Source organism: Gallus gallus, chromosome Z (assembly GCF_016699485.2).
Source record: "Gallus gallus isolate bGalGal1 chromosome Z, bGalGal1.mat.broiler.GRCg7b, whole genome shotgun sequence".
In the NCBI taxonomy this organism is placed as follows: domain Eukaryota; kingdom Metazoa; phylum Chordata; class Aves; order Galliformes; family Phasianidae; genus Gallus; species Gallus gallus.
The window spans coordinates 54,924,091-54,947,588 of NC_052572.1; the positions used below are offsets into that span (position 1 = coordinate 54,924,091).

The 23,498-nt window shown below is 43.0% G+C and overlaps 1 protein-coding gene across 1 annotated transcript in view; it reads right to left on the reverse strand.

Moving 5' to 3' along the window:
* The window catches only part of NRG1 (neuregulin 1), a 467,599-nt gene that overhangs the window by 281,905 nt on the left and 162,196 nt on the right, over positions 1 to 23,498 (reverse strand). Inside the window, exon 2 of the mRNA XM_040655319.2 lies at positions 10,251 to 10,325. Coding sequence (XP_040511253.2) covers positions 10,251 to 10,325 — 75 coding nt within the window. The remainder of the gene's footprint in view (positions 1 to 10,250; positions 10,326 to 23,498) is intronic.

Here is a 23,498-nt window from a genome sequence, read left to right on the forward strand (position 1 = left end):
CATCAAGAGAACTATGACCAGCAGGTCGAGGGAGGTGATTCTGACCCTCTGCTCTGCTCTTGTGAGACACCAAGGACATGGAGCTGTTGGAGCAGATCCAGTGGAGAGCCATGAAGATGATCAGAAGTCTGGAGCACCTCCCCTAGAAGACAGGCTGAGAGAGCTAGGACTCTTGAGCCTGGAGAGGAAAAGGCTCCAGGAGGACCTTATAGTGGCCTTCCAGTGCATGAAGGGGGCCTACAGGAAAGGTGGGGAGGGATATTTTATAATGGCAGGGAGCAACAGTATGAGGGGAAATGGCTTTAAACTCGAAGAAGGTAGATTTAGACTAGATATTAGGAAGAAATTCTTTACTGTGAGGGTGATGAGACACTGAAACAGGTTGCCCAGAGAAGCTGTGAATGGCCCCTCCCTGGAAGCATTCAAGGTCAGGCTGAATGGGGCTTTGAGCAACCTGTTCTACTGGGAGATGTCCCTGCCTACAGCAGTGGTGTTGGAATGAGATGAACTTAAAGGTCCTTTCCAACCCAAATTACCCTGATTCTATGATACGGTTGATAGCAAGGGAGTAGGAGACCCTAGAGCTGGCCAGAATTGTCTGACATCATACTAGGCTAAGAGTTAAACCTGCTCACTTACTTCCTCAACACTGTCATATATGACAATATGGTGGCTTTAACTACCCCAAGCTCAACATGATTCTTCTGAAAGTTGCATTAAAAAGTCAGGTTTCCTGACTCATTCTGAAACAGTATGATCAGAATAGATTACTCATCAGAGGCTGGACACTGAAAGGCTTAACTCTGCCAAAATAAAGATGAGGCAGCTAGAAAAGGAAACTAGATCAATTGATAGCCTGGATCTGACCCAAGGACTTCTAAATCTTATGTCTCACATTGATCGATCCCAGGTATTTCTCAAGTCATTTTCAGCATAATGCAGGTTGCCTGTCTGCTACATTATCTCATGTTGATTCATGATAGAGATTAGATGAATACCCAAGGCACAGTATCTAATATATCCCTTACATCCCTTCCAGAATTTTTATCATAATTAATTATTACCTGTCTAGGTATCTTGTAACTAATGCAAGTTGTTAATGCTTCTTTGAATTTAATTAAATTTTTGGCTTTGAAATCTTCCCATAGCAGTGGATTCCAGTCTAATTATATGTTGCAAAACTGCCATCTTCAATGTCTATTAATTCTTATGTTTTGAAGTAGAAGTTCCTATGCCTACATGTCCAGATTAATCCTTTTTATTTTTTCCATCATCTCCTATTTCTCCTATTTAAAAAAGAAACAGGCAGATGTAAGAGTACTGACTCACAGATACAGTATTTTGATTCCTCCACAAAAAAGAGGCTGCTTTCACTCAGTCCAAACAGTGTATACTTCTGTAAACCTCTGCAGTTTATGCCCTTTTCCTACAACCCAGCCAGTTCCTGAACAGTCACAACCTGCATGGATAACTACATATTAAAGGCCAATTTCTCTCTTACTGAACATAATCACTGGATAATACTTATTCTTGCTGAGGAAATGTGCTTGAGTTTTAATGTAGCAATGATGGAAAATTTCAAACAGAACTTTTTTGTTTTCCATGCTCTGATATTTTACCAGAGCTTTATGTTATTTTAGTTACTTACATATTTATTTTTTAAGCAGAACAAAATGCCTATAAGCAAATCCTACCTATAGACAATGTTTCATACCAATGTCTCCATTTCGATGAAAAGTCCTTCTTCTGGTGTGAATACTCTCCTGCTGTGAGATTTGCTCAGCTGGTCTCAATGGAGCCAGAACAACTTGCTCAGATGGGGGACATTGCCTACAGCATTTTGTCTCCTCTGAGTTTCACAAGGGAAAAAAAAGAAAGGAAAGGGAAGGGAAGGGAAGGGAAGGGAAGGGAAGGGAAGGGAAGGGAAGGGAAGGGAAGGGAAGGGAAGGGAAGGGAAGGGAAGGGAAGGGAAGGGAAGGGAAGGGAAGGGAAGGGAAGGGAAGGGAAGGGAAGGGAAGGGAAGGGAAGGGAAAGAGCTGTAACAACTGGAAGTGTTTTTATCTTTTAAATTTATTCTTTGGAGGTAGTAATTAAAAACAAAACACAAAAAGATGCAACCCTGAATTTTTCATAGCTTTAACTTCTCATAAGTATTTACATCCTGAATTTCTAAATTGCAAGAATGCTCTTCCCATGTCCTCCAGTTTGAGACACATATTTATTGCAGCAGTACAAACAACGCTGAGACTTCACTGAACTGCCAGTCTCCCACTGTCAGTGGCATGTGTTTTTATCTAATCACAGGATCATAGAATGGTTTGAATTGGAAGGGACCTTAAAAGATCACCAGTTCCAGCCCTCTGCCATGGGCAGGATTGCCACCTCTAGATTAGGCTGCCTAGGGCCCCATTCAACCTGGCTTTGAATACCTACTACCTCTAGAGATAGGGCATCCAGAGCTTCCTTCCCTGAGTAGCCGACGACAGTGTCTCACTGCCTTCTGAGTAAATATTTTTTTTTTTTAACATCTAAGCCAAATTTATCCTCCTTTAGTTTAAAATGATTTCCCCTTTTTCTATCACTACCATACCATGTAAGAGTCAGTCTTCCTCCTGTTCGCAATGTTCCATTAAGTACTGGAGGGCCACAATGAGATCTCTCAGGAGTCTTCTCCAGGCTGAACAAGACCAGCTCCCTCAGACTTTCATCATAAGAAAGGTGCTCCAGCCCTCTGATCATCTTTGTGGCCCTCCTCTGGACCCACTCCAACAACTTCACACCCTTCTTATACTGGAACCCCTAGGCCTGGACACAGTACTGCAGATGGGGCCTGAAGAGGGAAGAGTAGGGGGTGACAACCACATTCCTTGCCCTGCTGCCACCCTCCTTTGATGCAGTCCAGAGCTGGTCTTCTGGGCAGTATGTGCACACTGCTGGCTCGTTTCTGTCTTCTTGTCCACAAGAACCTTCAGTTCTTCTCCACAGGGCTGCTCTCAATGTGTTCTTCTCGCAGTCTGTATACATATCTGGGATTGCTTCTATGCAAAGTCAACACCTAGCACTTGGATTTGTGAACTCTATTTGGTTCATATGGGCCCACTTCTCAAGCTTGTCCAGCTCCCGTCAGACAGCATCCTTTTTTTCTGTTGTACCAAGTGTACCACTCAGCTTGGTGTCATCAGCAAATTTGCTGAGGGTGCACTGGATTCCACTATGTTATTGACCAAAATGTTGAAGAGCATCAGCCTGAAGGCAGACCCCTGGGGGGACACCACTCATGACCAGCCTCTGCTTGGACATAAGCCATTGACCACAACCCTCTGCCTATGACTATTCAACCAATTATTTATCCACCAAATAGTCCAGCCTTCAAATCCATACCGCTCACTTTTAGAGATTAGTATTTGGTGTGGGATCATATCAAAGGATCTGCAGATAACATCAGGTAGATGACATCAGTTGCTCTTCTTTTGTCCACTGATGCCATCCTTCCGTCATAGAAGGCCACCATGTTGGTCAGACATGATCTGCATTTGATTAAGACACACTGTCTGTCTCTGATCACTTTCTCATCTTGCATGTGGCATTACGTAACTTTCTGGAGGATCTGCTTTAAGATCTTACCATGCACGGATGTGAGGATCACCAGCCTGTAGTTCTTCCTTTCCACATTCTTTCTTCTTCTTTTTTTTTTTTTTTAATGAGAGTGATGTTTCCCTTTTTCCAGTTTCTGGTGACTTCATCTGACAGTCATGACTTTTCAAATATAATGGAGAGCGGCTCGGCAACATCAGCCAGTTCCTTCAGGACCCTGAGATGCGTGTCTTCCAGCTCCATAGACTTGTACACCTTCAGTCTCATGAGGTAGTCTCTGACTTGCTCTGCTTTTACAACGAAAATTATTTTGCTCACCTATCCCGCATGTAAAGGTTCAGGGATATGACAGACATAGGAAGTCTGTCTGCTGCTGAAGGCTGAGGCAAAGATTTTGTTAAGTACCTCAGCTTTCTCCATGCCTGTTGAAACCATTTCTCCATTTTCATGTATCAGAAGGGGTACAGTCTCCTTGGCATTTCCCTTCTAGCTAATGTACCTGTAAAATCCCTTCTTGTTATTTTTCACATCCATTTCCAGGTTCAGTTCCACCTGCACCTTAGCTTTCCTGATCCCATTTCTGTGTGTCCAGACAGCATCCCTGTATTCTTCCCAGGCACTCATCCCCGCTTCCACTCCCTATACTTTTCCTTCTTATCTCTCACTTTGATCAGCACATTCTTTCTTACCCATGTTGGTTTCCTGCCTTCTCTGCTTCATTTCTTTTGCTGGGGGATGGACAGGTCTTGTGCTTTCAGAAAGGCATCCCTAGAGAGCTGCCAACTCTGCTCCATTCCTTTGTCCCTAAGAACAGCTTCCCAGGGGATCTCATCCAACAACTCCTTAGATAAAATTTCACTTTTCTCAGTTTTGGGGTCATCACTTTGCTCTTTTCCAGGTCCAAATTCCTCAAGAACTTCTGCCATCTCTATCATCAGCTCTGACTGCCCCCTTGACCAGAAAAAAAAAAAAAGCCTTTTTGCTGTGGCATTTTAGTGTTGCAGATAACAAATCTGAGGTCCTCTATCCAGCACTGACATGCATCGCCTCAGAAAGAGGTCAGCAGTGTTATGCCCCTATCCTGTTACAAATTTACCCCAAGTTTGTTCACTTTGGGTTTTGAAAATATCAGCATGCATTAGGAGTCTGTAAACATAAGCGAGCGATGTCCAGACACCTCAGTTTCCTTCAAAGGTCCTCACACAGTAAGAGCATCGGACTCTGTGTTGGTAGCTGCTGTTGTGCAGATCTTGACATCAAAGTCTGTGCCAGTGACACCTCTGTAGCAGCTTCCATTAAATGAAACAAAAACAATCTTTTGAAATCAGAAGTTGTAACTGAATTAGATGCTTCCATGGCAGGCACTGCACTATTATTTCTTGTTAATGCTAAAATTGTGGACAGGAAACTCCCATGGAAGATTTTCCATTCCATTTCTATTGTGATAGACCTGATTAGAATGCTGAGAAAATGAAGGCATCACAGTCAGAGGACAGAATGTAAAAGGGGTCTAACTCTTGTAATAACAAATCAGCTTGCAGTAGCACTGCTGTTAATGTAGATTCACTTACTAAATTTTCCCTGTGGACTGTGCCAACAGAATTAATGATCATTGGCATACAGCAGAAAAGAAATCTGGCATGCCTCAGCAAATCACCTAGTTTTGTTTTTAATGAGCAACCACTATAAAAACCCACACTAGTCATGTCACAGACAGCAAGAAAAAACATACAAACTATAGTATAACTATTAAACTTGCTGATACTTATCCCCAAACCTACCAAAATCCATCGCAGCCACCCAACCAGCCTCAGTAAATCCTGAACAAGCAGCCTTAAACTGAAAAATACAACAGCCAAGAAATCCAAAATGCAGCATAATTGCTTGAAATTTTCTGTTGCTGTTTCAGATTTGAATATGTACTAATGTGTCATAAAATCAGTTTGTTTTTCACATCTATATCAGTTGGTCTATCTGCTGTTTTCTCTTCCCACAAACCCTGCCTCAGGTAATAGTTATTAGCTCTGTATGCACAGCAGGAATTCATAATCTCTCAGTTTAGATTCCCATCACTCTAAGAAAGAACAATTAGAAAAAAAAAAAACATTCAGAAGACAAAAGCTAGTGTCCATCAAAACCTAACCGGACTGTAAAGTTTGAAAACACACAATAAAAGAGTAGTGAATGTGATGTCACTGAAACACATGCATCAATACCTTCTTCCCACTGAAAGAGCCTAAGATTTTATCACAGTGTTGCATCAGAGTCAATGGCCTTAAGCTCTTGGAGAATATCTACCACTTTTCTAAATACTGTGCAAACCTACTTGGAATGACAACTGCAGGATCTGGCCTGTTCAATTTAGCTACACAATAGGTGCAATGCTGTCAGAATGAGCAGCATCTTGCTGATCCCCAGGGCCTATACAGAAGGACAGTATCGTCTACTTGCCCATGGGAGAAGAAAGGAAAGGGGATGGGAAAGGAATGGGGAGGGGAGCTGGACAAGTAGAGAACTGAAGACTAGAGAACTGAGCTAATAGGAAGACATGATATTTTATAATATCATAATTAAAAGAAGGGAAGTATTTCAGATACTTTTAAGTTCCCTAGAAGTGCATAACAGCTCATCCTCTTCCAAGCCATGACTCTGCTTATAACTGAAGCTGTTGCTGCTTCCTACTGCTAACTAGAGCTTGGCAAAATGCAAACCCCATGTGCTACATTTTAGATGCACTCATTGACCGTGAAGTACATCTGCATCAGCCTAAAATCCCCAGGTGCTCTGCCTGAAATCTTTGGGATATACGCTTGATTTTAAAATCCACCTGGCACAAATGCAGGTCCAGATACCTCAACTACATGCTGTAATTTTACAGTGAGTTGTGTTGCTCATCTCGAGGTCCATATCCACATGTTTACTAACACAGAACTGTTCATGGGGTTAAGGGTACAGCTGCTTAAACATCTGGTTTGATGCACTGCCCAGGATATCAACACTTCCGACCAATAGTTTACAGAGGCAATCATCAGACTGCACGAACTGTGGGACTTAAACAAACCATCTGAAAACAAAAAGGGAGAAAAACATGGTATGACTCACTCAAGCATATGAGGCAAAGTATGGCAAGAAGAAACAACCAATTATTTGCTTAAGAGTCACAAAGCAATGAGATATTAGTTTGTGCTGTACATTTTCCGTTGTTCATCATGCAGCACAAGATCAGATTTCAGCATAGCTTATGATAACATTATTACAGTTATATTTATGGATTGTTAGGAAAATTTTAAAAAATATAGTTGAATAAGTTCACAACAAGCTGTATTTTCAAAGACAGAGTGTTTAGCAGATGCACGGAGAATGTTAGAACTGTGCTGAAGACAACGCAGCTAGAAAACACAGGGATATTCCCATCACTGTGCAGTAGTTTGCAACTTATCTGATCTTTACATGAATGTATGAGATGATGTAAACTATACAGCTCTTGTGGTCAGTTTTGAACAAATGACAGATAAGGACTTCTCACTCAGTCCAGGACAGAAGGTATCATTAGTCCTGTTGACTTGAAAAGCGGGCGGGGTAAGTGCAAAAATAGAGTCAGATGGTTTAGCTAAAACTCAGGTCACTGTGACATTCTCAGCCCTCCAGACTGCTTTTCTGGAAGTCCAGAACAGCTCACTGGATCTCTCCTCTGCTATGTCTTATCCCTTCTGGTGATGACTCCATTTACTGTCACCATATTTCCTCTCCTCCAGATCATCCACTTGTCCACTACTCCTTTAGCACACAGGCTCCTTTCTCAGATACCATTTTGTCATGTCAGGCCAAATATCTCAGGTCCCAGGGAATCACTAAGAGGAAAACACATGTCAGGAGCACAGAGGAGCAGGTGTCACTTTTTGTTTCATGCAATTAATATTATTTTCCCTGTCTACAGCCTTGCCCTCCTGATCCTTCACCAAATCTGTAGCCCTCCTTTGGACACGCTCTAATAGTTGCATGCCCTTCATGTACTGTGGCACCCAACTGCAGGCAGTGCTGGAGGTGAGGCTGCACAGTGCAGAGTAGAAGGGGCAAGCCCCTCCCCTCGCCCGGTGGCAGCACTGGGCCTGCTGCACCCCAGGGTACAGTTGGCCCTTTGGGCTCCAGGGCACACTGCTGCCTCATGTTCAACTCACTGTCAGACAGAACCCCATGGTCCCTTTTTGTGGGGCTGGTCTCCAGCCACTTGTCTCCCAGACTGTACATAGAGCAAGAGCTGTTCCATCCCTGGTGCAGAACTTAGCCCTTGCTTTTATTCATGCAGATAGTGGCCATCCGTGAATTCATCCAGATCTCGGTGCAAGGCCTCTCCTCCACCAGCAAAGAAATTTAGGCTCCAGGGAAGCAGCAGCGAATGTGAGCCAATGGATGCTGATCCCCCTGAAGGTGATGTCGAGCCCATGGAAGTGGATCTACCTCCAGAGGAAGAACCAATGGAGGTGGATCCTCCTCCATCAGGGCAGGGCAAGTGCTAATAACATCATGCTTGCATGGAGACATTGCCACATCCATTGGCAGCACAGCAGAGGCTCTCAGTTTCCATCTCGGTGTTGAAACATTATAGTCTTCCAGAGAGCCCCAGTGCCAGCTGCTACTACCTTAACACCCTTCCTTCCCCATCTCCCATCATCGTCCTTCCCCAAGACTGCTCATTTCTTTCCCAAGCTCTGAATAAAAGGGAAGTACTTGGACTGGGACTGGTGCTCTCTGAGCTGCTGGGCTGGGACAACAGAAAGAGTCCAGCGGATGGCCCTGAGCACTCTGCTGCCTCCAGGTGAGACCTGAGGAAGAGGACAGTGCCTCAGTGGGGAGGGTCCTGGGCACACAGCAGCCTAGGGCAGGCTATAGACATGGCCTTTACTCAGTGCTGGGTACAGAAGGCTGAGGGGGCTGTAGATCAGCAGAGGTTCCCCCTCCTCACTCTGCAGGACACCCAGAGGTTGGCACAGGAGTGGTGGTTGGGGAGCGAGGGCACTGTCTCTCCACTGCTCCCAACAGTGGCTGAAACTGCTTGGTAAGGACTGTGTCATAGCCTCCACCTAGCACAGAGCTGCAGCCTCTGTGGCCTCAGCGGCCTCTGCAACCACAGGAACTGATGTGGCTGCGCAGACAGAGCAACCCAAGGCCAGGGTTTCTGCACCTGCTGCTGCCTCCTGCATCTGTCAGCCCTGACCATTGAACCTCCTGGGACAGGCATTGCCGAAGCAGATGTTTACTCAACACTAAATACGCTGGCCCCAAAATTTGTTTGCATGACAGCAGTGTGAAGGAGTACCAAAAAGTGACATTTTCACACATAGCTCGTACAGGTTTTCTTTTTGTTCCTTCCCAATTATTTGATCTGTCACAGCAAATTTAAAGAAAACAATCCTAAATTTCCTACAGAAAAAGTACTCTCCACTGCCAGGAACAGCTGGTGGATGTCAAATTACAAGGAGCATCATCCCCTTAAATCTTTATAGAAAATAAGAGCTATGAACCAAAAAAGACCATCTTTAGACAGAAATGCAGCAGAGGTCTGAACCTTCCAAGTCTTCTGACTCTGATACCACCATTATCACTGAGTTTTTCAAAGGTTTCAAGTTCCTTGATGTCTTTCAGGTGCCATTCACTCCCTAAAGAGGTGAAAGTAATCCACTATGATTCTTGTAAGATCAAAATGACTGAAGCAGTTGCTCAAATTAAGACCAGTTTCTCATTAATAGGTCTGTCAATTAACATTTTTCATTACCCAAGTCTGTAGCACAAATTACGAAAAGAAAGCATTAGAAGGAGGCTGGATAGTTTTGCAGGTAAGATGAAAAGTAGAGTATGCACAAGTACAATTCCAGTGTCTGTAACTATTAGGATAGAAACTATATTAAAAATAATCATCATCTGTCCGGACTCTATTCCTAGAGCTTTAAGCCACATATGTACATTCATAGCAAGGTCCAGCAAACTTTCTTTATCAATACCCCAAAGCACCCCAAACCACCAAGGGCATAAACATGTCATGACTGGGTAGCTACTGAGAGCTGGGATTGCAAACACTGAATAACGTTGTGTGTGCATAATTCGTGAGGCAGTCTTACACCAAACAAGGGCTCATTTTCTCTGTCAGGTGCCCCAGGGAGCACCACAGAATTGAAGCAGTAGCAGCTAAATTACCTCAAGCCTGCATGAAGGATATCATTTCCTGTCCTAAAGCAGATCAGTACTCCTGCCGTCATCTGAGACTAGCAGCCCTTACACCAAGAACAAGAGCAGGCAAGTGACAATTCAATGGAAAGCCTTGTTTATGCATGGCTTCAAGTGTCTTCTCCAGTCTGCTAAGTGTCTTAAGCTTTCATGGTGGCTAGTTTTCTCTGAGGAGCATTCAGCTCTTACAGCCTATTGTGTCAGTAAATTACACTAGCCCTCACATATCAGGCTCTCTCTGACTTTCAGGAAAAGTTTACCCAATGCTTTTAGTGATGCATTAAAAGCTTGTAGACTGCTCCAACCAGATGGAGCTAGGATCAACAGACCTTCTCTGCCCCTCCTCCCAAAGCCCATTGCAGAGTTCTTGCACCTTCCACATGCACATCAAACAACATCTTTTCAAGGACTTCCTTGATTGCAAATTGACTCACTGTTGTAACTGCTGTTGACGTCCGTCTGTGTTGGTGCCAGGCTGTACTGAAGTGGACCTTCAGAGGTGGCCCTTCCTGACAGTAAAGGGGAGAAGAGAAGGGAGGAAGGAAAGGAGAAGAGAAAGGGGAGAAAAGGGTATACTTAGATAAACTCACAAAATGGACCTTCAGTGTTGTTCTAACACCACTTCTGTGAATACCTCCCCCCAACAACATTCACACACTCCAATCATACACGCAAATTCAGATACCCCAGTAGAAATGAGAGGCTAATTGCGTCAAGACTTTCCAGAGAGGCTCATTTAGCTTGTCTGTCTGGCAGCCCACACAAGATACCTTGTTCTGGGGTCAATAAGGACCGTAGAGGACACATAAAACACAAAACTTAAAACATTTATGTACAAGACTTCACTAGCATGTGCTATCCCTACAGATCAGGCAGTCAGTCCACGTTAACATCTCAACATATCTTTCAGGACTGACAGGTGCAATAGGACCTGAATGTTAAACATGAGAAAATCAGCCCTGCTGTCCTGTTCATTAGCAGACATCAGACACAGCAGAAAGAGTATCTTGGCAGCATTTCTCAGTCGGAACAACTTACTTTGTTTTCACAGGAAAAAACACAATCCAAATGCCCTCTATTAATAAGGGTATGTTTGACTCAGGTCAGAAAAAGAAATGCAATTATGCTGATGTATCTCATTAGTAGATTGCACTTGTGAATTTGCTATGCAGGGAAGAGGCCCTACCCACGGAAGGTCCAGAGATACAGCAATCAGATGTACCTCATTCCAGATATACTGCTCTGTATGTGAAGTACCAGAGGTGGAGTGGCAGCCTCTTAGATTGAGAGCACTTGGGTACACCTGTTTTAACAATCAGGGTCATGCTGACTACATTTCCAATCTATTTCTTTCTCCACTTTTTGATCTCAGTGCCTTCTCATCAGAGTTAGCCCATATAATCTTGCTTTACTTGCAGCGTTCATGAAGGTCCCTGAGGTGTGTGTGCTACACCACATGCAATCCAATGAATCTTAAAGGTTCCTGGGGCATTCCGTGAAATACCTTCTGTACTAGTACTACAGAGAAAACAGTGAATCCATAAGTACCATAAATACATGACTATGCTTACAGCAGGAGATTTTACCAGCAAGGTAGAGAAAAACTTAGCATCTGTCCTTCAATCCTAAATCTCTGCCTGACTATTAAGGCAATGGTGAATGAGCCTAGCTGTCTTTCTGTAAATAAGCACTGCCTTTATTAGGCTCTCAGTTCTCTTTAAACTCCCTTCTTGACTTGTTCTCACAGAATTTGTCTAGGCAATACATATACTTAAGATGGATAATAAAGCAGCATTTGCATTAGTTACAGCACTTTTCGGAGATGTTATGTGGAATTAATTCTTCGCTTGAGGAAGCTCTGAAATTCACAGCTGAGCATTACACCATCTAGAAATGTGCATTATACTAATCGAAGAGCAGTTAATGCTAAGTTATTGCTGACAGCTGGTTTCACCCGTTCATATGAATGCAGATGAATAACACTGAAGCAATTTGTGTCTTGTGAGAGCAAAGATTGAGGAAGATATTTCACATTTATAGTCTCTACCTTGCAGTACAACCATCCAAACTCTGACAGAACACGAATTTTAAGATACTTCCCTTGAGATACTTTGACTGAAGATTTCAACGTCTTAAGGGTTTTGTATGTTTACTTATATCTGCTTGCAACAACTTTTCATTAAAAACAGCAATAGCCAAAACACTTTCAGAATCTAGAGAATTGCCCAAGAGTGTCAGAGAAGAATGGTATTTTTTTTATGAGCTCTTGTTCTCATGCTGTTTCCTGTGCAACAGGAGTACACAGATTGTCTCAGTGAGAAGGAAGTAAGGTGGTGGCGCATTGGGTTCCTCTGTGTTGTTTTTTTAAAGATTACGTCATTTTCAAAACTACTCTTTGTTCAGTGTTATTTTACTTTCTTTTCCAAAAGTACCTGCTTGTATCTACTAAAAAGCATCATGCTTCCTACCTAGGCTTCCATCCATGCCCTATTTACCAAAGAAGCCTCTTCTAAGGCATTTTTTTCTGTTTATGGAGATTTTTGCAGAAGTTTCCTTCCTCTATCCCAAGTCCTTGGATCTGTAGCTTCTGTTTGTTCCTCACTTCCGTTTTCACAGTAGCTTTGCCACTTTAAATTTTATATCATTTTAGTACTCATATCTCACAAAGTATCCACTTCAGCTCCCAATTATTTACACTTGATCTGCCTTTGCTTCCTTACTAAGGTATGAAAACTGTCCAACATTCTTCATTAAACTATTATTGCTTTTATCACACGCGTCAAAAAGCAGGCAGAAGTGTTCAGAGTTGAGCATCAGAAATTATAACCATCTCACAGTTCAGTAATGAGTCATCCTGAAACTTCATTGTAGTCCAAGCATGGTGGCTTCAAAAGATCTATTTATTTATTTATCTATTTATTCCGAAAAGTGGAGAGCCACTACATTCTCTGCCTGATTTCACATGAAGTGCCCTCTGTAATTCAACTACAGTTAGCTTGAGTTCACAATACGGGCAAAATGCAGGACAGAATCAGTGGGTGATAAAAACAGAGCAAAAAGGATGTTGTTTTGGCAGATACAAATGATGAAAGATTACAGAGAAGCATCTCAGTGCCTAAAATCTCCTTCAGTGAACAATCTTCTGATCAAGACAAAATTCACTAGAATTTCTGTACACATCTTGAGTTTATAAAAGGTTGACACAAAGTTTATGCAGTGCTAGTCAAGTACAGTTTTAGCCTTTAACAGTAAGCAAATTGCTGGGTATCCTAGGAATGTACATCCAGCATACAAGGGCTTTCTCAGCCATTTTTGATAGTGAGCCAGAACTCAGCGCTTCTCCTTCACTCTCCCAAATGTGGGCTGAGGACAAAAGAGTAGCCAGGGAAAACACCTGCTGCCAGCTGCAAGGAGCACGAGCAGAGCCCTAGCAGGACCAAACACCGGCAGCTAATTTCTCATTGAAGCTGATCCCTACTCAGAAGGCTCATATCCCAGCATTCCCAATACAGGAGTGGATCTGTGCCTAAGGGAGACAAACTGGATAAGTTGGTGATGCTTGGTGGGGGAAGAAGGAGCAAAGGTCCTCTCAGCCACATCAGCATTAACTGTTCCAGTCACCTCCAGACACAAGGCTAGACCTATAGTCTCAGCCTCTAATTTGAAATCATGGTAAACAACTGCAATAAAAACCCTTCTAAGTCTTAGTAGGTTAATTTATTGTGGTTATGTTTCTTCTTTTCCAATTGACATTCCTCTGAAGGGCCCAATTATGCTCTCAAATTACAAAGTGTAACATTGCTATTTCAGGAAAATAGTATCATTGCCTCAGTGAAACCTAAAAAGAGTTTGATATACCCAGCATCTGTAAAAGTTGAGTAGATTTGATTCTTTGCAAATTCCATACAACTTTGTCCATTGTCATTCAAGCAGCTGTCATTGCTTTGCTCTCATCTGCATCTACACTAATTTCTTACAGGCCTCACAGTTTGAAAAGATGCTAGAGGATTCAACATACAAATTATGTGGCTCAAGTGATAAGAAAGTATTAAGGAGAGTCTAAAAAGCCAGACACTTCAGTGGTCAAAGTGATCGCCTGCACTGAAACAAAAATAAAGATCATAATTTACCTAAAACAAAACAACCCCGGACATTTTAGTTTGCTTACTTTATGTTGTGTGTTTTGGAGCTGTTGTATATTTTGGAGCTTATAAGCTTGTGGAAGAAAATCCTTCCATAGTTTGCTTTTTACTTAGGATATAAAGAAAAAAACAAACAACAAACCAAAACCAGATTTTAGTGTATTTCCCAATTTCTCCAACTTCCCTTCACCTGTGGGACAAATCTCTCTTACAAGGGCTGCTCTTCCTCATGGCAGAAAAACCCTCAGTTTTTCCCAGGAAGCAAGATTCTCATTTTCCAGCTCATTTCAGGTCTTAACCTCAACAGAAAAACAAAAGCAGTGATGCAGTGTCTTCTTTTCTGTGGCCGTAGCTGCCAGTTTCATGCGGGGGAAACCACATCTCATAGCAGATGCTACCATTCCCATAGCATCATCCCACTTTTTTTGAAAATGTTTATCCATTCATGCACCTAACGGCCCAAATATCAGAGTGCCACTGTGAGTGGGGCCAGATACCAAAGAGTGAACTCACAAAATGCTGTCTTGTTTTCCTTGTTTAATGTAATTCTAGCAAAATAGAATTTCAGCTTTTTAACCTTGGCTGTTAGTTACAAGCAACATGTAAATATCAAAATCCCGGTGCATACAGATGTACACAGCTGGGAAGACAGATGACTAAGTCTTTCACTGCACTGAGTTTTAAAAGTATGCAGTTTCAGAGAATACTTTAGTACCTTGTCTGCAGGATGAGTTTTTAAACTATGTTGTTTCAGGGAATGCTTTAGTATTAATACAAATTATCAATTTTCACAGGCAGAACAAGACAAACAGTATATAAATGGTAACTGATAACTTCTCCAACACTCCTCAAGCACCACTATGTCCAGAATCTTGGCCTGCACCAAATGAAGTTCCAGCAGACAACAAATCAGTTCTCCCCTACCATGGGCTTTCTCTCTTATTCGTTCTCTGTGGATTGTGGTGCCAGACATTACCTACACAACTCATTAACACTGTAAGAGAAGGATAGAAGATTTCACAGATTTCACAGAATTGTAGGGGGTGGAAGGGACCTCCAGAGATTACTGAGTCCAACCCCCCTGCCCAAACAGGCTCCCTAGACCAGATTGCACAGGTAGGCATCTAGATGGGTCTTGAACTCCTCCAGAGAAGGAGTCTCCACAACCTCCCTGGGCAGCCTGTTCCAGTGCTCCGTCACCATCGCTGTGAAGAAGTTCTTACACACATTTGTGTGAAACTTTCTATGCTTTGGTTTGTGGTCATTTCCCCTTGTCCTGTTACCACGCATCACTGAAAAGTCTAGCCTTGTCACTTTGCATCCCACACCTTAGATATTTATAAACATTCATCAATCCTCTCTCAGTCGTCTTTTCTCAAGGCTGAACAGACTCAGGTCACTCAGCCTTTCCTCACAGGGGAGATGCTCCAGGCCCTTTATCATCCTTGTGGCTCTCTGCGGCACTGTTTCCAGGAGATCCCTGTCATTTTTGTACTGGGGAGACCAAAACTGGATACAGTACTCCAGGTGAGGCCTGACCAGGGCAGAGTAAAGAGGGAGGATCACCTCCCTTGACCTGCTGGTCATGCTCCTTTTCATGAATTCCATTTGCATCTTGGCCACCAGGGCACACTTCTGCCTCATGGCCAACCTGTCGTCCACCAGGACCTTCAGGTCCTTCTCTGAAGAGCTTCTCTCCAGCAGGTCATCCTCCAGCCTCTACTGGTACAAGCAATTTTTCCCTCCCAGGTGCAAGACTCTACACTTCTTCTTGTTAAACCTCATCAGGTTCCTCCCTGCCCAGCTCTCCAGTCTGTCTGGGTTTCATTGAATGGTAGCACAGCCTTGGAGTGTGTCAGCCACTCCTCCCTGCTTTGTATCATCAGCAAACTGACTGAGGGTGGGCTCTATCCTTTCATCCAGGTTGTTGATGAAGATGTTGAACAAGAACAGACCCAGCACTGACCCCTGGGAGACATGACCAGTTACAGGCCTCAAATTTTTGTAACACGGTGGTTGTTCTGACTATAGAGCAGGAATTCTTCTGATGAGGAAAGAGTTTGCTCAGTGTTGCACACTCACTCTGGAGAATCCTTTAACATCTGAAAAGACTCCACTTAAAAGACAGTGGAGTGGACTAGATTAGCATGCAGTTGATCAGATAAAGACTGCACAGACAGGCTCATTTTTTGCAGTTCCTAAAACTGGAATGCTACCTTACTAATGTTCTTTAACACAGTTTGTGAGTATAATCTATAATTCCTTGATGCTACGCCAATACTTCTACCTCATCCCAGAGTACTCCCCTACTACTTACACAGTAGTATGGAGCACAGCTATAAATAAAACTGCTGTCATTAGTATCAGTAGTATCCAACATTATCTGTACAGGAACTCTCTAGCAGTAAAAATATCAAGAATGATTAACTCTTGCATCTAATGACGCAAGCAGTTGCAGTGAAAAATCAATGACTAAAGTCAGAGAAATGCTAATCTCCTGGATTTCCCTATTAAAAAGTCTTTAAATCAGAGACATATTTTGCATACTTCTGCTCTTTAAAGTGCCACTTGATGTAGCATTGTTGTTCCCATCTTGGGGGAAAAAAAACAACAAAACAACAACAACAACAACAAAAAACCAGCACAGGAATATAAAAGAAACACCGAAGTACTAAGAAGCTCCTTCTAAACTCCTTCTAATGGGAGATGCTCCTGTCCACAGCAGGGGGTTGGATTTGGATGATGCTGAAGGTCCCTTCCAAGCTCTTCTGTGATTCTTGACTCACATTAAGAAGTCACTGAGCTAAATGAATCTTGGCATTTGTCCTTCATTGCTCTGAAAGAGTTGCTGGTGGCACCATTAAGCCGACTTCTAATATTCATTTAATTTGGAATGAATGTGTGCTGTGAAAGACCTCTGACAAGCCTTAGGGAAGGAATTCTCTGCAAGAGCTTTCTCCCTGATATGAACCCGTGACAGGCAGAAACTCTCTTGTGCATCTGTAGCCTGTCCTTACGGAACTGCACACTAACAGATGGCACCTCTTCAGGCTAAGGAAAGTAAATCAACTGAGGAATCATAGAATCATAGAATCGCTAAGGTTGGAAAAGACCCACAGGATCGTCCAGTCCAACCATTCATCCATCACCAATGGTTCTCATTAAACCATGTCCCTCAACACAACATCCAAACGTTCCTTGAACACCGCCAGGGTTGGTGACTCCATCACCTCCCTGGGCAGACCATTCCAGTGCCTGACCACCCTTTCAGAGAAGTAGTATTTCCTAACGTCCAGTCTGAACCTTCCCTGGTGCAGTTTGAAGCCATTATGATATGATATGTTACATGCCTATAAAGGCATAAGAATCAGAAAAATCTATGACCAGGGAGCAACTTTCACCATCACTTCTTTTCCGAGAATTAGGGAGCAGCAAATAGAACAGATTCAAAACAAAGGAGTTATATATGTATTTATGCAACCTTACTTCAGTTGCTGAAATCCCTGACACAAAGCACTCTAAATACAGAAAAATATTCAGGCTCCAGATTCAACTGGGCAAATTCAAAAAATAAAGTCTATGATGGGCTTGTAAACAAGTTTGTAAGTACCTTAGCCACTTATTTCTGAAAGTTTTGGTAATGTCAAAACACCATATGCTTTCCCTGTTCTTGTAATTCCTCGTACAGGAATTCCTGTTTGGAGCCGAGACATTTGGTTTAGAGAACACAGGTCTGATCTGGCGTGACCATTTTTATGTGAAATGACTTTCATAATGCTTCTGAATAAAATGGTTTTATGATCAGAATATCAACACTTAGTCACTTCAAAGAGGAAAGAAGTGTATGAAATTGAAGTCACCAGTTTTGACCTAAGAATTCACCTAGGGAGACTGAGGTTTTAAAATATCTACCATTGATAATCTTATCTTTACTTCTATTTGGAGAACGAGCATGAATTCCAGAACAGATGGTGTATAAACACTAGGGCAGAAAGGTGGGACTGTGAGAGAGGAAGACAGCATCTCCCAGTTGCCTGGAGACAGAGGAGCCAAGAAGGAGGAGGTGACAGCTTGCAGGAAGCTAAAAATAAACCCAGAATATTGACATAGCCTTGTTTGCTTCACAGTTGTGGGATGGAAAGACTAGACTTGTCCATTGTATAATGAAAAAAGGTCTTTTCTGTGGCTCTAGTTAATGCCAGAAAGATCAACCTGGGAAAGATAATCTAATGATGATAATGCACAATCACTAGGGCACGGGGGGAAATGCATTTCTATAAATGTATCTGCCATTGCATTTTTAAAATAAATCTACTGTAGATGGATACAATTTTTAAAAGTAATCCTGACTTTGGTGGCAGGATAAGGAAAAAGAAGCACAAGAGACAGTCTTGGTTACTTGGAGACTGAATTTCTGGAAGTGTAAAAACTCATAATCTGAAGAGTCATCCAGGCTCTTTTAAAATTGAGCAATAGATGTGCTTGAGAACTGTGAAACCTGAACTCTCAGTCCCCTTGAAAAAGTGACTAAGCTGTCTTCTGAGTCTCACTTTCCCACAAATGTATACATCCCAGCCATGTTTGTGCTTTCAGAATGGCTGCTGTGTCCTCAAAAAAGCTTCCATGCATGCTCTCAAAATCCCCTCACTGCTCTCTATACCCACTCTTCACTTGCTCTGTGTTGACAGCTGTTACTTCTATTAATCTCCCATCTCCTCTGTCTATACAGCCAAAAAATTAATAGAAATCCCCATTTCAAAGGATAACCTTCTTCAAGTGAATATATCATGTTGAAGTAGAAGGTTAATTTCTCAGATTGTGCCCCACTCTACAAGCAGGAAGGTCTTTCTGAAGCTGAGTAGTGGTTAAGTGGATATCTGATATGTAGATAGTCCAAGCAAGATGACTGTGTGGGCAAAGATGTCCTGATGCAGAGCATTTTCAGTGCAGAAAGCAATCTGTGCCCTTGTCCTCTAATTAGTGTGCACATGCTTTTCCTACAGTAGGCATTTTTTAGACATACAGTGAATAACAGTGCTGCATTCAAACTACTTTTTAAGCTTTAACCACATAAGTGAAATGTGGCATACCCGCTGGGTCTTCCTACACATATCCCTATAGCCAATAAATTCAATTTTCCTCTATTACTAAGGAAGATATTAAGATGTCATCCATTGCAGCAATTCAGTAATCAGTTGGAAATAGAGAATTTAAACAGCAATTTGAAGATGGAAACTTGAACTTGATGATTTCTAGCTTAACATTTTTATTGTAGCATTTTCCTCCTTGAGTCCATATTAGAAAATCACAGTGCATATGGTTGCCAAATTCTACAGAATCAAATATATTTAGCTCAGATGCTTCCTTAACCAGGCCTTCCTTGCTTTTATGTGCCTCACGTAATTCATTTGCATGTGTAATGAGCAAAATCTTTATTGTTAGAACAAATAATAACACCAACAAAATATTATTTCCATCTTGTAAATTATTGAAACATCAGGTAGAACAGAAAAATAGGGTGTAGTTTAATAGCTTTTTGCACAGCTTTCACTAGAAAACTGTGAAAAAAACTTTTACGTGCAAGATGGTGAAAAACAAATTTGACTTACATATTTTTTAAAGCCTTCTTTGGGGTATTTTTCTCAATTTCAAAGCAGTGCTGCGGAGTTTACACTTTGTGGCTGACAGTCCTCTCACTGCAGCTCTGTGCTTCTGAGATGTTAGCTGAGCTTTTTAGGTATCAACATTCAGTATTGCATAGTAAGTTTGCATTTGCAGTACAGAGAGCCCAAAATACAACCCAGTGTGGGCCGAAACAGACTAAGAAAATGAGACAACTCCAGAGTTGGGTCTTTTTCTCAATTTCTACCATGGGCTGCATGCTGCTGAGTAGCCTGTGGAAGCTTTTTGTTGCCTGGTTATAATTCAGAGTAGTCTGAAAGCAAATGTACCCTGTCCAGAAAATAGGCTAGGGCCGGACTCCAGCAGTCTCAACTCCACTCATTTTGGGAACGGATGGGCATTTCCAGCCCTGTCTTATACAGCCATTACAATTATTGGAAGTAGCGCTGAGTAACTGTTGTTAATGAGAAATAAAAAGAACTACGACACTTGAAAACTGATAAATGATCTTTCACATCAGTGAAACCACAGTTGTGCTCTGCTTCCTCACACTGAATCAACAAACAGCTAAAACCTAAATCAGCTGTTTTCAAATTGGGGCATATGTTAAATACAACAACCATCCTGGCTTGTGCAGCTCCATAAACTCTTCCCTTTGCATAGGGAGAAATGTCTGTAGCTTGGATGTTTTCCTCACAATTTCCTATAGTGTGACAGTGTTTTTAAATGCTTTCAGACTAGCCATAGCTTTTAATGCTGCTAGATATGCAGGGATGAAGCATGGATTAGAGCTGACAATCAGACTTAATATTTTAATCAGAATTAGTATAATAAAAATAGCTCAGAAATCCAAAGGAAAAGGATTGTAGCATTTGCAATAACCCAGATATCCCCTATGAGGTAGCAAGTGTAACTCACTCTGTTTACTCCTATACCAAAGTAGAGCTAACTTGAACATGCCAAGATTATTCTTATTTTGCTCTGAAATTTAATAGCTTATACCAGAGGAAGAATTTGCTGTTTAGAAATGTTGACTGATTAAGTTCTACAAGTCTCTGAGAGATAAGAAGGCATCAGTATACCAGTTACCTCAACGACCAAAGCCTTTAAGCCAACAGATATACTGAATGTGAAGAACACAGCCCTGGAACTCAGCTTGTCAGTCCTTTATATTGACATCCTTACTGCTACCTCTTCCAGATTTGCCAATGCATGAATGCAAAAGCACTGTGTCCTGAGACAACTCCAAACTCTCCCTAAACCTCTTTTGCCCAGAGCCAAGCCCCTCTCTCGTGTAATAGCAGATTTTTTTTCAGCTGATGGAAAGCATGAAATAAGGAAGTGAATCAGGAGATTCCACTGGGAGGTGGGAGGAGTGAACAAAGGGATGTGTGGTGCTGAGCGGCTTGCTAGATTAAACCACAACAACTGGGTTTGAAGAAGCACTTTGCTTTAAAAGCTGAAAAATCTATTGCCTTTGATGGAATGTCTCACAGCTTTAGTGATGCGACTAGTTGATGGATCTGGCGTGCAGGTGGTTTTCTCTTCTGTACCTTCAGTGGCAAGAAAGGGTACTGAGAGGATCCAAAAACCCCACCTCTTAAATAAATGGCTCAGAGGTTGGTGCAAACACAGGAATTTTGGTTTTTTTTTGATCACGGGGCAATTTACTCAGCACCTAGCATGATGGCTGCAGATGGAAGTAGCGTGTCTCTGAAGGGTAAGAGGATCTTGGCTGAGAAACTGGCGGGACTCATTGAAAGGTCTTTAAACTAGGTATGAAGGGGGGAAGGGGACAAAACAAGGGCCACTGGAGTTGAGCTGGTCGTTAGAGGTCTCGTACCAAACTCCATGGGCAAAGATGGTGGAGTACAAAGGAATGGAGTAGGGCAGGGGGATGCTGGGAATGCTGCTGTTCTAGGGGATCCTAGATCCCCTATAAAGGCGGCGAGAGGGAAAGCCCAGCTGAAGTGCCTTTATACCAATGCACACAGCCTGAGTAATAAACAGGACGAGTTGGAAACTGTGATGCACTTGGAAAGTTATGACCTTGTTGCTATCACAGAAACATGGTGGGATGACTCCCACAACTGGAATACTACGATTGATGGGTATCAGCTCTTTAGAAGGGATAGACGAGGAAGGAAGGGTGGGGCAGTTGCCCTCTATGTCAAAGAGTGGATAGACTGTGAGGAGCTCCCTCTGAGAAACAGTCAGGGACAGGTCAAGAGCCTGTGAGTTAGAATTAGGGATGGGACTAATAGCTGACACCAGGTCAGCTGGTGATAGGGGTATACTACAGGCCACCTGATCAAGGGGAGGCTGTTGACAAGGCTTTCTTGCTCCAGATGCGGGAGGCATTATGCTCCCAGGCCCTCGTCCTGGAGTGGCACTTCAACCATCCAGACATCTGTTGGAAAGACCACACGGTAGGCTGCAAGAGGTCCAGAAGGCTCATGGAATCCATTGATGACAACTTTCTGGTCTAGGTAGTGGACAGACCAACCAGAGGTGAAGTGTTGCTGGACCTGCTGCTCACCAATGCAGAAGAGATCATCAAAGATGTCAACATTGGAAGCAGCCTGGGCTGCAGCAACCATGTCCTGCTTGAGTTTGTGATCTCAAGGGATGTGGGCCTGACAATGGTTGGGGTCAGGACCCTGAACTTTGGAAGAGCGAACTTTAAGCTGTTCAGTGGATTGTTGGCCAAGATCCCCTGGGATGCTGTCCTTAAAGATAAAGATGTTGAGGAGAGCTGGCTACTCTTCAAGGATGCCCTCCTGAAAGCACAAGAGGTCTCCATCCCTCTGAATAAGAAAGTGGGCAGACGAGATAGGAAACCGGCATGGCAAGGACCTGCTGGGCACAATGAGGGTGAAGAAAGGCGTGTACAAGCTCTGGAAACAAGGGCGTGTCACCTGGGAAGAGTACAGCGATGCTGTCCAGACTTGCAGACGTAGGATCAGGAAAGCCAACGCGCAGGTAGAACTGAACTTCGTGAGGGATGTGAAAAACAATAAGAAGACATTCTACAGGTACATTGGCCAGAAGAGACAGGCCAAAACGGGTGTACCTTCTTTAGTAAATTTAAAAGGAGAACTGGCTTCATGAGGTACTGAATGAGTTCTTTGCCTTGGTCTTCACTGGTGGCCAGGATTCCAGTCTTTCTCACGTCCCTGAACCCTACACCCCCAAGCCTCCAGGTGGGGACCAGGGGGTAAATCCCCCCCCACTGTAAGGGCAGAGCAAGTCCGAGACCGCCTCATGAGATTGGATGAGTACAAGTCTTTGGGGCCAGATGGTGTGCATCCCAGGGTTCTGAAGGAGCTGGCTGAGGTGGTTGCCGAGCCGCTCTCCATCATATTTGAGAAGTCGTGGCTGTCAGGTGAGGTCCCAGACGGCTGGAGAAAGGGTTACAACACTCCCATTTACAAGAAAGGGAGCAAGGAGGACCCGGGGAACTACAGGGCGGTGAGTCTCACCTCTATGCCTGGGAAGATCATGGAACAGATCCTCCTGGATGACATGCTTGATCACATGAGGAATGAGCATGTGATCCGAGACAGCCAGCATGGCTTCACCAGGAGAAGGTCATGCTTAACCAATCTTGTGGCCTTCTATGATGGAGTTATGGTGTTGGTGGATGAGGGGAAGGCAACCCATGTCATTTACCTAGACTTGACCAAGGCCTTTAACATGGTCCCCCACCACATCCTTATCTCCAAATTGGAGGGATGTGGATTCGATGGGTGGACCACTTGTTGGATAAGAAATTGGTTGAAAGGCCACAGACAGAGGGTGGTGATCAATGGTTGTATATCCAGGTGGAGGCCGGTAACGAGCGGAGTCCCCCAGGGGTCTGTCTTGGGACCGGTGCTCTTTAACATCTTTATCAATGACATCGACGATGGAATCGAG